We start from the raw sequence: 12,567 nt of genomic DNA on the forward strand, positions 1-12,567 counted from the left end.
TTCCTTAGTTCCTGTGCTGAGCGCCACGTGGCCCCATTGTATGCCAAGAGAAAGCAAAAGGAAACCAAACCTGTTGGTCTGAGTGGTGATCACAGTCCTTCTGAAGTGGTAGTTTCAGTCTTGTCTAAAGCAGTGGCTGCAGTCCTGTAGAAATTCTGCTCCACCTTCTCTGGATCTCTTGAGTTGTGTCCCACATCCCCAAAGCCACATTATATATGCTCAGGTTCAGGTGGCAATGCTCAGTACCTCCCCCAGGCCAGGGAGTTTGACAATGGAAAGATGTCATCCTGTGAGTCATGGGATATTTGGGGAGTCTTTGATGGTCTCAGTCATTTCAGCTGCCCATTGTGCTGGTGCCATTGAGTCCATGATGGCCCATTAGCAGAGATGACCCCTCAGGCTGGGTGGGACTGTGCTGGTGCTTCCCTGGAGGGAGTCATCTCAGCTGAGTCATTGGTGTGAAGAAACAGAAACACTGCCCTGCCTCACAGGGTTTGCCTCTTCTTCCTTATCTCATTTAACACCCAGCTGGTAGCCTGAGGGATCAGGGGTGCACTGGGCAGCTCATGCAAACGACCTCTCATCAGCAGCTCATCAGAAATGACCTAATGGGAGCAGAATGCCTAGTTTGGTCACACCCACAGAGTGCTAAACTGGTGCCCTGCTCCTATAACCAGGACAGACTGGCAGTGAAATGTAATTGCAAGATGTTGTTCCACTTGGCTTTCAGCAAAATAACCCATGGACAGAGTTCCTTCCAGCTGTAATCATTCCTTGATTTTCACAGGGATTTGTTTCCCATTCCTTCTTCCTTCTGCTTCAAGCTGGGAATGTGCTGGAAAATGTCCCACAAAGCAAATTTTGCTGTTTGCTCTTGGAACCCAAAAAGCAGCTGGACCTTGTCACCTGGCCCTGCACAGCTCCCTTGGGATGCACAGCAGAGCCAGGACTCTGGGAGCCTCGGGAATTGTCCCCTGGGATCCATGGCACACACTGCAATGGGTTGGAATTCCATATTTTGTAGCAAGGAAAAGATGTTCCTGCCCTTGAAGGCAAAGCTCTTGTGGGGCTGAAAGGCAAGTGGAGATAGTGCAATGACACTTCACTGCCAGCCTGTCCTGGCAAAGACTCTCCAGTGATAACTCCCTCCGGGGAAGCACCAGCACAGAATTTGGATGAAGAATCCAAAATTGGAGGGATGGGATCAGAATTGTGCAGGACAGGGTGGATGGGCTGTGTTTTGAGAGTAAATAAATCACCCAGAATTATTGATTAATGTTCCATTCATTTTCAGTTAGTTCCAGTTCTATTTTCAGTGTTCCACCTTCTCAGCTGATTGCTCTTTGTGTCCTCCTTTCTCTTCTGCCTCTCTTGGCCTGCTCTGTTTCTCTCACAGTGTCTCTCTTTAGCCAGGGCAAATCCAAGCCAAAGACCCTGCCATGATATTTGTTCCCAGTCCATGAGCTAAAACAACCATGGATGTAGTGATGAAGGCTGGCAGTGAAGTGTCATTGTAAGATTTTACTCCACTTGGCTTTTGGCTCCTGCTTCTGAGGAGCTTTGTCTTCAAGGGCAGAAACATCTTTTCCTTGCTGCAAACTGGAATTCCAGACCCTTGCAGTGTGTGCCATTGATCCCAGAGCAGAATTCCTAGGGCTCCCAGAGTGCTGGTCCTGCCATGCCTCCCAAGGGAGCTGTGCAGGGCCAGGTGACAAGGTCCAGCAGCTGTGTTGGTTCTGCAATGTCACAATGGTCCATTGGTTCCATGAGTTTCCATCCTGTCAGAAATGGACTCCTTGCTCCCCAGTGTCACAATGGCTGCTTGGGTCCATAAGGTTCCCCAGTGTCACAATGGTGTCCTTGGCTCCCTGAGGCCCAGCAGTGTCACAATGGAATAATGGTTCCATGAGGTTCCGTAGTGCCACCATGGTCTCCTTGGATCCTCAGGGTCACAATGGACATTTAAGACCACATTTTATCACCATGTGTCCTTGATCCAATGACCTTCTGTACTGCCAAAAATGGTTCATTGGTTCCCATTATGCCCTCCTGTGTCCCAGTGGATATTTGGTTCTTTGAATTTCTTCAGTGTCACAATGGTCTCACTGCTTCCACGAGGCCCTGCAGTGTCACAGTGCTCCACAGGTTCCATGAGCTCCTGTTCTGTCACCAATGGTCTCCTGAGTTCCAACGAGGCACCACAGTGTCACAGTGGCCCCTTCATTCCACGAGGTTCCATAGTGTCACAATGGACTCCTGTGTTCCATGAGGCCCCACTGTGTCACAATGACTCCTAGGTTCCATGAGTTCACAATGGCCCATTAGCAGAGATGACCCCTCAGGCTGGGTGGGAATGAGCTGGTGCTTCCTCAAAGGGAGTTATCACAGCTGAGTCATTGCTAGGATAGGCAGCAGTAAAATTTCATTGCACTATCCTGCTCCACTTGGCTTTCAGTCCCACAAGAGCTTTGCCTTCAACAGCAGGAACATCTTTTCCTTGCTGGAAACTGGAATCCCAGCCCATTGCAGTGTCTGCCCTGGTGAAGCACCGATAGACTCCACAACTCAGAAAGTTATGAAGGAGGTATGCTTTTATTCCAGCTGGGGTGCATGGGCAGCAGCCCCTCCAAAGGCATGCACACCATCAGCAGCTCTTCACTTGGTTTATATTAGGTTACAGGTTACATATGCATAAAGTTACACAATGCTCCTATACATACTCATTACCTGTCCCAGCTTTGTATTATAATGAGTTCAAAGTTCATTTAAATATGCTCGCACAAGCGCAGCGTCACAGATTAATTGTGGGCAAGAGTCCTAAAAATAAATGAGGGATAAAGTTAGTAGTCTTCCTCAGGATGAACTCTTCACCTTGGTTCCTTGCACATGCCCCCTTGGTTCTTGGTCCAAGTCCAAACCTTAGAACTCACTTGAGCCAGTTCTGGGGTCTGAGAGCAGGATGTTCAGTCAAACTCAGTAATTTTTATCAATTATTTGGCTTTCCTTTCTATATCCTCCCTTTTACTGGGTAGGCAAAAATCATTAAGCAAGTGATATATTGTTTTCAGCAAGCAGTTCTTAGTAAATCATTATCCAAACTCAGGCCTCCTAAGTCAGTTCCAGAAGATTATTATTCAGCTTCTAGCCCCCCTAAATTAGTAACTTCTACCCCTGTAAATCCATGGATCCCAGAGGACAATTCCTGAGGCTCCCAGAGTCCTGGCTCTGCCATGCATCTCAAGAGAGCAGTGCAGGGCCAGGTGACAAGGTCCAGCAGCTCTTTGGGCTCCCAGAGCATGCAGCAAAGTTTGTTTTGCTGAACATTTTCCAGCACATTCCCAGCTTGAAGCAGAAGGAAGAAGGAAAGGGAAGCAAATCCTTGAGGGAATCAAGGAATGATTGCAGCTGGAAGGAACTCTGTCCATGGGTTATTTTGCTGAAAGCCAAGTGGAACAACATCTTGCAATTACATTTCACTGCCAGTCTGTCCTGGTTATAGGAGCAGGGCACCAGTTTAGCACTCTGTGGGTGTGACCAAACTAGGCATTCTACTCCCATTAGGATATTTCTGATGAGCTGCTGATGAGAGGTCATTTGCAGGAGCTGCCCAGTGCACCCCTGATCCCTCAGGCTATGAGCTGGGTGTTAAATGAGATAAGGAAGAAGAGGCAAACCCTGTGAGGCAAGGCAGTGTTTCTGTTTCTTCACACCAATGACTCAGCTGAGATGACTCCCTCCAGGGAAGCACCAGCACAGTCCCACCTACCCTGAGGGGTCATCTCTGCTAATGGGCCATCGTGGACTCAATGGCACCAGCACAATGGGCAGCTGAAATGACTGAGACCATCAAAGACTCCCCAGATATCCCATGACTCACAGGATGACATCTTTCCATTGTCAAACTCCCTGCCTGGGGGAGGTACTGAGCATTGCCACCTGAACCTGAGCATATATAATGTGGCTTTGGGGATGTGGGACACAGCTCAACAGACCCAGAGAAGGAGGAGCAGAACTTCCACAGGACTGCAGCCACTGCTTTAGACAAGACTGAAACTACCACTTCAGAAGGACTGTGACCAACACTCAGACCAACAGGTTTGGTTTCCTTTTGCTTTCTCTTGGCATACAATGGGTGCACATGGCGCTCAGCACAGGAACTAAGGAACACCATGCTGCTCTTCTCCGAGGGTGCCTGGTTATACTCTGCCTTTGTGAGTTAAAGCTGTGTCATTGTATTTCTTGTAATCTCTTTGGTGGATTGTGACTCCCATCTTAATCTCTCTTGGGGCAGTTTGGGGGAATCCATTTCTCTTGCCAGTTTAAAACAGCACAGCGTTTCAGAGGTTTTTATAGTGACTATACAGCCAGTGATTTCTAGAGATGGACTGGGGCAGGAATAACCTTCAAACCCAAATGAACTCACACCTTGTTTTTCCCCCTAAACCAGGATTTCCCATTCCCAAACTTGGCTGGATGGAGAAGGAAGCTGTGAGGAAGAGGAAGATGCCCTGGGACAGCCAGTCAGGTGAGGAGGAAGTCACTTCCCCTTTCCTGCTCTCTTCTCCTCCATCACCCAGCCCAGCATTGCCCCTGGCTGCAGGACAACCCTGCTGCTGACGCCGTCTTGCCGAGAATCGATTGGGGGGGATCTCCTTCCCCTTCCCTCTGGCACGGAGGCAAATCCCAAATCCTCTCCTTGTCCTTCCTCCCCCAGGCAACGAGCTGATGACAGAGAGTAAGGAGGACAAATCCTCCCTGAAGAACCGCATGGAAGAGGCCATTTTGAGCAACTCCATGGTGCAGGAATCCAATGGGGAGGAAAAGCCCTGGAGATCCCACACGAGGAGAGGCTCCAAACCAAGCCCAGGGTGCTGTGAGGAGAAAAGACCCACCCTGTGCCAGGAAATTGGCCAGCAATCGAGCCAGAGCTATGAGCAGGTGGCCCATGAGCAGCTTCCCACTGGGGAGAAGCCCTACAAGTGCTTGGAATGTGGGAAGAGCTTCAGGACAAGCTCTCTCCTCATCCGCCACCAGATAATCCACACTGGGGAACGGCCATATGAGTGTGGGGAATGTGGGATGAGTTTCACCAGGAGATGCCACCTGATCCGCCACCAGATGATCCACACTGGGGAACGGCCCTACGAGTGTGGGGAATGTGAGATGAGTTTCACCAGGAGATCCCATCTGATTATCCACCGGAGGATCCACACTGGGGAACGGCCATATGAGTGTGGACAATGTGGCAAGAGCTTCAACCAGAGCTCCAACGTGATCCGCCACCAGAGGATCCACACTGGGGAGAGACCCTATGAGTGTCCCAAGTGTGGGAAGAGGTTTCAGAGCAGCTCCAATCTCCTCCTCCATGAGCGGATTCACACTGAGGAGAGGCCCTTCCGCTGTCCTGACTGTGGGAAAGGCTTCAAGCACAACTCCCACCTCATCACCCACCGGCGCATCCACACAGGGGAGAGACCATATGAGCGTCCCGAGTGTGGGAGGAGCTTCACCCAGAGCTCTAGCTTGACCAAACACCAACGGAGCCACCAGTAAGAGAAGCCCTGCACAAACCCCAACTGCAGGAAGAGCTTTGTCTTCTGCTCCAGCCTTATTACCTATAGCCTCATGGTTTTACTGCTATTTGGGAGGGGTGTTTGGTGTTCGGGAGCTATTCTGCATGATTTGTTGCTTCTGGGGTATTTGGTACAGTTTCTTCCACCATTTTGTTTTTGAAAAGCCAAGAGGGTGCATCCAGTACCTCAAAACCTCTCGATTCCTCTGAAAAGTACTCAATCTTACCCCAAAATGGCTCAATCCCTGCCCAAAATGACTCAATTCCACAGCCCCTCAGGGTGGGATGACATTGGAAGGGGATTGGGCAAAGTGGGATGCAGTTCCAGAGGGGTGAGATGGGCATTGGGTGGGGCAGGATGGGTGGGATGGGAATTGGAGTGGTGGAATGGTGGAAATGGGGCTTGGGAAGGGGGTCTTGATGTCCATGAGGGGTGAGATGGGTTGGGGTGGGGACTGGGAGTGTGGGGCAGGGTCTGGAATGAGACAGCCAAAGGCTGGGGATGATGAAGGGAGGGGAACTTGTTCCTGAGTGGGTTTTGGGGTATTATATAACATGATTATTTCTCATGAGCCTTGAGGCAATAAAGAAAAAGGAGGTTCATCCTTTTGGTGTGGTGCAGTGTGTTGGCTTTTGGGACTTCATTTCGTGTTATTGTTACTATTATTTGTTTGTATTCTTTGTTAGTGTTATACTTCTAAATCCCACCCATTGTTAATAGTGGCTGGATGGCAGCTCACTGGGAAGATTCCCTTCCTTCTCACAGTGGGATTGAGCTGTATGGTCACTTCCAAGTTGCCAGTGGCTTCGAATGCAAAGTCCTGTTTATGGTGGTTTTGGTGTGGTTTGGAGTTGGGGAAGGGTCTCATCCCCTCCCAGAGGTGCTCTGAGCCTGCTCTGCACCACATCTGCACTTGTGGCACCTCCCAGCTGCCCTGCCCTGGGGACATGGCAGGACTCCCTCCTGCCAGGGCTGAGGCTTTGCATGGCCTCTCATGACCCCTCATGTCCAAAGCTCTGTGCTGGCACTGTCCTGAGCGCCAACATCACTGCAGCCCCACGGCCTTTGCTGTCCCCCCGTGTCCATTCCCTGTCCCCGAGTCCCACCCGGCTCTGGCAGCAGCAGGAGCCGCAGCGCAGTGGGCGCCAGCCTGGCCCAGCCGGGGCTCCCAGCAGCAGCAGCAGCATTGCCAGCCCTTCCCAGCTGCTCCTGCCTTGGCTTCCCCGGGGGTTTTCCCAGGGGAATTCTGGAGTACAGCAACAATCACCCACAAACTGGTCACTGGGCTCAGGCCTTGGCCTTTCTGCTTCCTCCAACCAACCCAGGCTTCTCTCAGCATTCCAGTTCCCTGCTCAGAGCCTTTGGCTCCCTGCAATCCTGGCCCCAAGGATCTGTTCTCACGAGTCCCTGGGGAGCCTTTGGCAGTCTTTGCCCTCAGTGGGGCCCATTGATGCTCCAAGGGACTTGGAGTTTTGCTTCTGACTCCTTGACTACCTTCTTCAACCATCTCTCAGTCCCTGAGGGTCACAGATTCAGCCCCAAATCCACTGTGGGGCTCATTAAAATACAGAAAGCCCTCAGGAGTTCTTTGTCTTCCTTCCATCGTCTTCAAGTGTTCAGGGTTTGTACAGCTCATTGGAGTCAGTTTGGTGTTCTTTTTAGGTAGGGAATTTGCAAAGTGCAATTGACTTTTTTATTTATCCAAGGGTTTTTGTTGGGTGATTTTTTTCAGTTCAGAGAAGAGGTGTTAGAAACCACATGGTCTTAATGTTGAATGTCTCCTAAGAAAGGGTGGACACATAGAAGAATGAGCCCCTTGAGGGCTGACCCTGTTGGGACAACCTGCTCCTCACCCCCAACCTCACCATGGCTGACATTGCCCACCTGGCACTGACATCCCTGTTCCCTGCATCACAAACTTGTCCCCTGAGCTCTGCAGATTCCACCCAAGATTCCCTAAAACCCCTCCCACCCCCCATGGCACTGACCAGGAGAGGCTGGTGGACAGGAACATCCACAGCTGGGAGCAGCTCAGGCACTTCAGCAGTGATTTGGGCACTTTGGGGGGCACATCCCACATGGGGAGACCCAGGCCAGGGACTGGGACAGAAAACCGGAATTTCTGAACAACAGATGGGCTCAGGTGCACACATTCTGCCAGCACAACTATGAGACTGTTGTCCTGTCCCCCAGCCTGGGCAGCCCCAGAACATCCAAATCCTCATGAATATTCCCCTCAACCCCACATTCACCCCCAAATGCACAGTAAAATGGTGCAGCTTTAGATCTCTTTGTTTAATTTCTTTATTTTACCTCAGCTTTGGTTGTTGTGACAAGGTGAAGAAGGAAATTATTTAGATTGGAAAAGACCTCCAAGATCATCCATCATTTCTTGATGCCACCAGAAGAAACAATTACACAGCAGGTAACAATTTTTAGGGTGCAACATTAATAAATCAGCTCTTCCCAATGAATTTCAGATGTCAGTCTGAGTCCTGATGGATGTTCCTGCCCCTGTGTTTGTCCAGGTGGCCACAGGGAATCAGGAGGACATAGAAGCCACCAGCCAGGTGCCTTCCCAACCCGAGTATGTTAGTTTTGCTTAGCCCAGAATATTCTTATTAAAGATAAGAATATCTTTAGCATCTAGGGGAAACTTAAACCCTTCAAAAGCTGTTGTGGTAGGCCTGAAGAAGTGGCTGAAGGGTTGGGAGAAAACTCACCCCTGTGCTCATGAGTTGGTTTTGCTCAGCCCAGTTTTTGCTAGTGGGTGGGGAGGGGCACAAAAATGGCTCCTGTGTGTCCGGTGTGAATGTTCTAGAAGTTTTCACCATGTCCAGCAGAGCCAATCTCTGATGGCTCTGAAGATGATGGACATGCTCCTAGCCAAGTCTGGGACAATTAGAGATGTTGGTTACACCTCTGTGATATCATATTTAAGAAGAAATCAAAACCATGTCCACAAGCACTTCTTTTTAGACAGAGGATGAGGAGGAGGTGAGAATATGTGAGGGAAAACATCATGGAGACACCAAGGTCAGTGGAGAAGGTGGGGGAGGAGGTGCTCCAGGCACCGGAGCTGGAAATCCTCTGCTGGCCGTGGTGAGGACCATGGGGAAGCAGGTTGTCCCCCTGCAGCCCATGGGGTCCACGAGGGGTGCAGAGATCCACCCACAGCCCGTGGGGAGGTGCTCACGCTAGAGGAGCAGGTGGATGCCTGGAGGAAGCTGTGATCCAGTGGGAGTCCCAGTGCAGGGAAAGGCCTTGTTCCTTGGGATGGAAACAGCCTGGCCTGGGCTCAGAGCTCTGAACCCTGTGGACAAGAACTCATGGGGCAGCAGATTCCAGTGGCTACTGCTCAAGAGATTGGACCCACGGCAAAGAAGTTCACAGAGGACTGTCTCCAGTGGGAGGGGGGTGAGCAGAGAAACAGTGTCTTAAGAGCTTATCTTTAGTTCCCATTTGCCTACTCTGACTCTGTTTAGGGTTAGGTTACCAATATGTCACGTTGCAACTTTAAGTTCTCAGCCTGTTTCACCCTTCAGTGCATCCTGCCTGGTTCATTATCTCGACTCATGAGCCCTATGTGTGTGTGTGTGTGTGTTAGGGGTTTTTTTTCCCTCTCCTCTGCACAGCTGCAGCAGGGGAGAGAAGAGAAAGCAAATTTTGTAGGTGCCTGGCATTTGGCCAGGGTCAAACCACAACACTGGGTCACTGGCAGTGTGGGTCACCAGGGCTCTTCCCAATTTGGGTCCTCTGATGGGGGATGAATACGGAGCAGTGCATGAAGGTCTTCCCCCACTCGGGGCACTTGCAGGGCTTCCCTTACCGGTGCCTCCATCGGTGTTGGGTCAAGTTAGAGCTCTGGGTGAAGCCTTTGCCACACTCGCAACACTCATAGGGTCTCTCCCCAGTGTGGATCCTCTTGTGACAGATCAGGTTGGAGCTCTGGCAGAAGCTCTTCCCACTTTCCCCACATTCACAGGGCTTCTCCCCAGTGTGGATCCGATGGTGGTCCATAAGGTGGGAGAACTTTCTGAAGCTCTTCCCACATTCCCCACACTCATAGGACTTCTTGGTCTCATGAAGCTTCTCAGGAATCTCCAGCTCTGCACTCCGGCTAAAGCTCTTGCAACTTCCTGGCACAGGGTGGGTCTTTGCTCTTCAGAGCACCCAGGGCTGGGTTTGCAACCTTTCCTTGTGCAGCATCTCTGCGGCTTTTCCTCCCAGTTGGATTCCTGGGTCATGGAGCTGCTCAAAATGGCCTCTTCCATGAGGTTCTGCTGTAAGGACTTGTCCTCCCTGGTCTTTCTCCTCAGCTTGTTGTCTGGGGGAGGAAGGACAAGGAGAGGATTTGGGATTTGCCTCCATGCCAGAGGGAAGGGGAAGAAGATCCCCCCAGTCCATCCCTACCAGGACAGAGTCAGCAGCAGGGTTGTCCTGCAGCCAGGGGCAATGCTGGGCTGGGAGATGGAGGAGAAGAGAGCAGGAAACGGGCAGTGACTTCCTCCTCACCTGCCTGGCTGTCCTGGGGCATCTTCCTCTTCCTCAAAGCATCCTCCTCCATCTGGCCAAGTTTTGGGAATTGGAAATCCTCGTTTGGGTAAAAGAAAGGTGTGAGTGCCTTGGGTTGGGGGTTCCTCCTGCCCAAGTCTATCTCTAGAAGTCACTGGGTGTTTTGTGTCTATAAAGTCCTCCTAAAATAAGAATGAGTTCAGAAAAAGCCTCCCGGGAGTTCCCCCTTTCCAGTCTCCTGTCTTTGGGGTTCTGGGGTTGCCCATTCTCGAAGCTGCTGGGGCTCCCATGGATCCTGGGGATCCCCCTTCTCCTGGGTCCTGATTAGGGATGCTGTGGGGTTTCGGTGCTCCCAGGGGTCCCTTCTTCCCTGACTGTGCTTTGGCTCCAAGGGCTCCCAGGGTCCCCCTCTTCAGGCTCCCCGCACTCCAGGCACTCAGGGTTTCCCCCTCTCCCCATCACCCCTTTCAGTGTCACAGTGTCCCAGCCCTGCCTCATCTCCAGCCTCCCCCACCCCTCCAGGCTGCCAGGGGTCCCCCAGCTCTGGTATTGGCCCTCTCTGCTCTCTCCACTTGGGGAGTACAACATTCCACCCTCCCAGCTCTCTCAGGGATCCCCAAAACTGATGTCCTGTCCTGCTGATAGCAGGCAATTCCCAAATGGACCCCCCAGTATTCCACCAAAGGTGCATTTATGGCTCAGCTTTGGAGTTCTGCAAGATCCAAACATACCCTCTGGCCCAAAAAATCCCCACCAGGGACATACAAAGATATCTGGTGCTAACTTCCAGAATCTGCAAGCTCCAAACACCCCTCAAAAACTAACACCCTCCCAGAGAGCCCCTGACAGCTTTGGGGTGAGCTCCCCCTCCCTGGTGACCTTTGGAATGCAGGGGGAGCAATGATCCCAGAGCCAGGGGTGCTGCAGACACAGTGGGTGGTGAAATCTCATGGTTCTCCTGCTCCTCCTTTTCCTGCTCCTCCTCCTCCTCTCTCCCTCCTCTTCCTCCCGCTCCTCCTCTGCTCCCACCCCAGAACCCCATTCCCCACCCTCCTCTGCCCCACGGCTGCTGCAGCACTGGCTGCTGGGTGGGGGGAACCCCCCAATCAGCCCCAGGGATGGACAGGGGGCTTGGGGACCCCCAGTGCAGATCCACCTCCCCCAGAGCCCCAGGGAATTGCTCCAGGGATCCAGTGCTGGGGGACAGGGCTGGACCCCCATGGAACTGCCCTGCTTCCGTGCCAACCCCACCTTTCCCTTCCCTCTCCTCCCCTTTCCCATCCTTCTCCCAATCCACAGACCCCTCCCGACTCCATTTGGGTGTCCCATCCCCCTCCCGCTCTCTTTGGGGGTCCCAGCCCCCTCTTTTCCTTTGCTCTTCTGCCCTTGCATCATCATTCCCTCAATCCCAACCTCCCTCCCCTGTGATTGGTTTTGGGGGTTCCAGGCTCTTCCTGCCCACTCTGGGGGTCCCAATACCCATTTCGCTCCATTTGGGCTCTCAGCCCCCCTTCTCACCGCGCCCCCCACCTCCCCCCTCCACAAATTCCGCTCCCGGGGGCGCTGGGGGCGAGGGGGGGCGCAGGTGGGGTCCAGAGGTGACGGAGCCACGTGTCCCCAACTGCCAGTGCCACCCTCGAAGGATCAGGGGTACCCCAAAACTCCCTCACAGCTGCCGGATACCCCACAGGCCCTTAAGGACTGGGGTCCTCCTGGCTTCATCACCCCCAACCTTCGGCTGCCTCATCCCAGGCCCCATCCCACCCGTCCCCCTCCCCCAGACTTCATCCCACACTCCAATCCACATCCCACGATTCCCAGGCCCCATCCCATCCCATCCCATCCCTCCCAGCAGACGCCACTGGGATCCCCTAAAAATCCCACGTGCTGGGGACTCCCCCATATCCCCCCAAGGGGCATTTGCAACTGTCCTTTAGACTCCTGCAAGATTCAAAAATCTGCCCTCCCCCCCCCAAGAAAAACCCTACCGGGCAGCCAACAAAAATATTTGGGGTAAGGTGCTGCAGTCCTACAAGGTCCAAAAATCCCTCCCTCCCAAAAAGAACCCCAGGCATTGCCCAAGATATTTGGGCCGAGCTCCCCCTGCCCGCTCACCTGTGGGATGTCCCGGGGGGGCGATGCTCCCGGGCCGAGGGTTGCAGACACAAAGAACAATAACTCCTGCTCTGTACCTTTGGGTGCTCAGTGTGTCTGCTGGGAGCCTCCTCAAGGGCCTTCAGCCACTGCTCAGCCCATGGACAGCAGCAGCAGCACCTTTGCAGGGCCCAGCAGGGCTCTTGCCAGCTGCCCTTGCCCACCTGCACACAGAGCCTCCCCCAGGCAGGGCCCTGCAGACAGGCAGGTTTCTGTAGGGCCGGGCGAGTGCACAGAGGGTGGGATGGGCTCTGTGAGTGCTGACAGGGACAAGGCTCCTCTCAGGAGGAACATGTGCAGCACAGGGAGATGATGAGGGAAGGAG

General features: G+C 52.7%; 2 protein-coding genes across 3 annotated transcripts in view; one reads left to right on the forward strand and one right to left on the reverse strand.

The window, feature by feature from the left end:
* LOC146421075 (uncharacterized) overlaps window positions 1–5,929 on the forward strand; it is a 79,515-nt gene extending 73,586 nt beyond the window's left edge. Inside the window, exon 5 of the mRNA XM_085047646.1 lies at window positions 4,959–5,929. Within this exon, the coding sequence (XP_084903772.1) occupies window positions 4,959–5,553 (595 nt within the window). The 3' untranslated portion in view covers window positions 5,554–5,929. The remainder of the gene's footprint in view (window positions 1–4,958) is intronic.
* LOC146421070 (uncharacterized) overlaps window positions 1–12,567 on the reverse strand; it is a 391,077-nt gene that overhangs the window by 176,825 nt on the left and 201,685 nt on the right. The window lies entirely within an intron of this gene.

The sequence above is a fragment of the Lichenostomus cassidix genome, unplaced genomic scaffold (genome assembly GCF_008360975.1).
Source record: "Lichenostomus cassidix isolate B80296 unplaced genomic scaffold, HeHo_3.0 HiC_scaffold_43, whole genome shotgun sequence".
In the NCBI taxonomy this organism is placed as follows: domain Eukaryota; kingdom Metazoa; phylum Chordata; class Aves; order Passeriformes; family Meliphagidae; genus Lichenostomus; species Lichenostomus cassidix.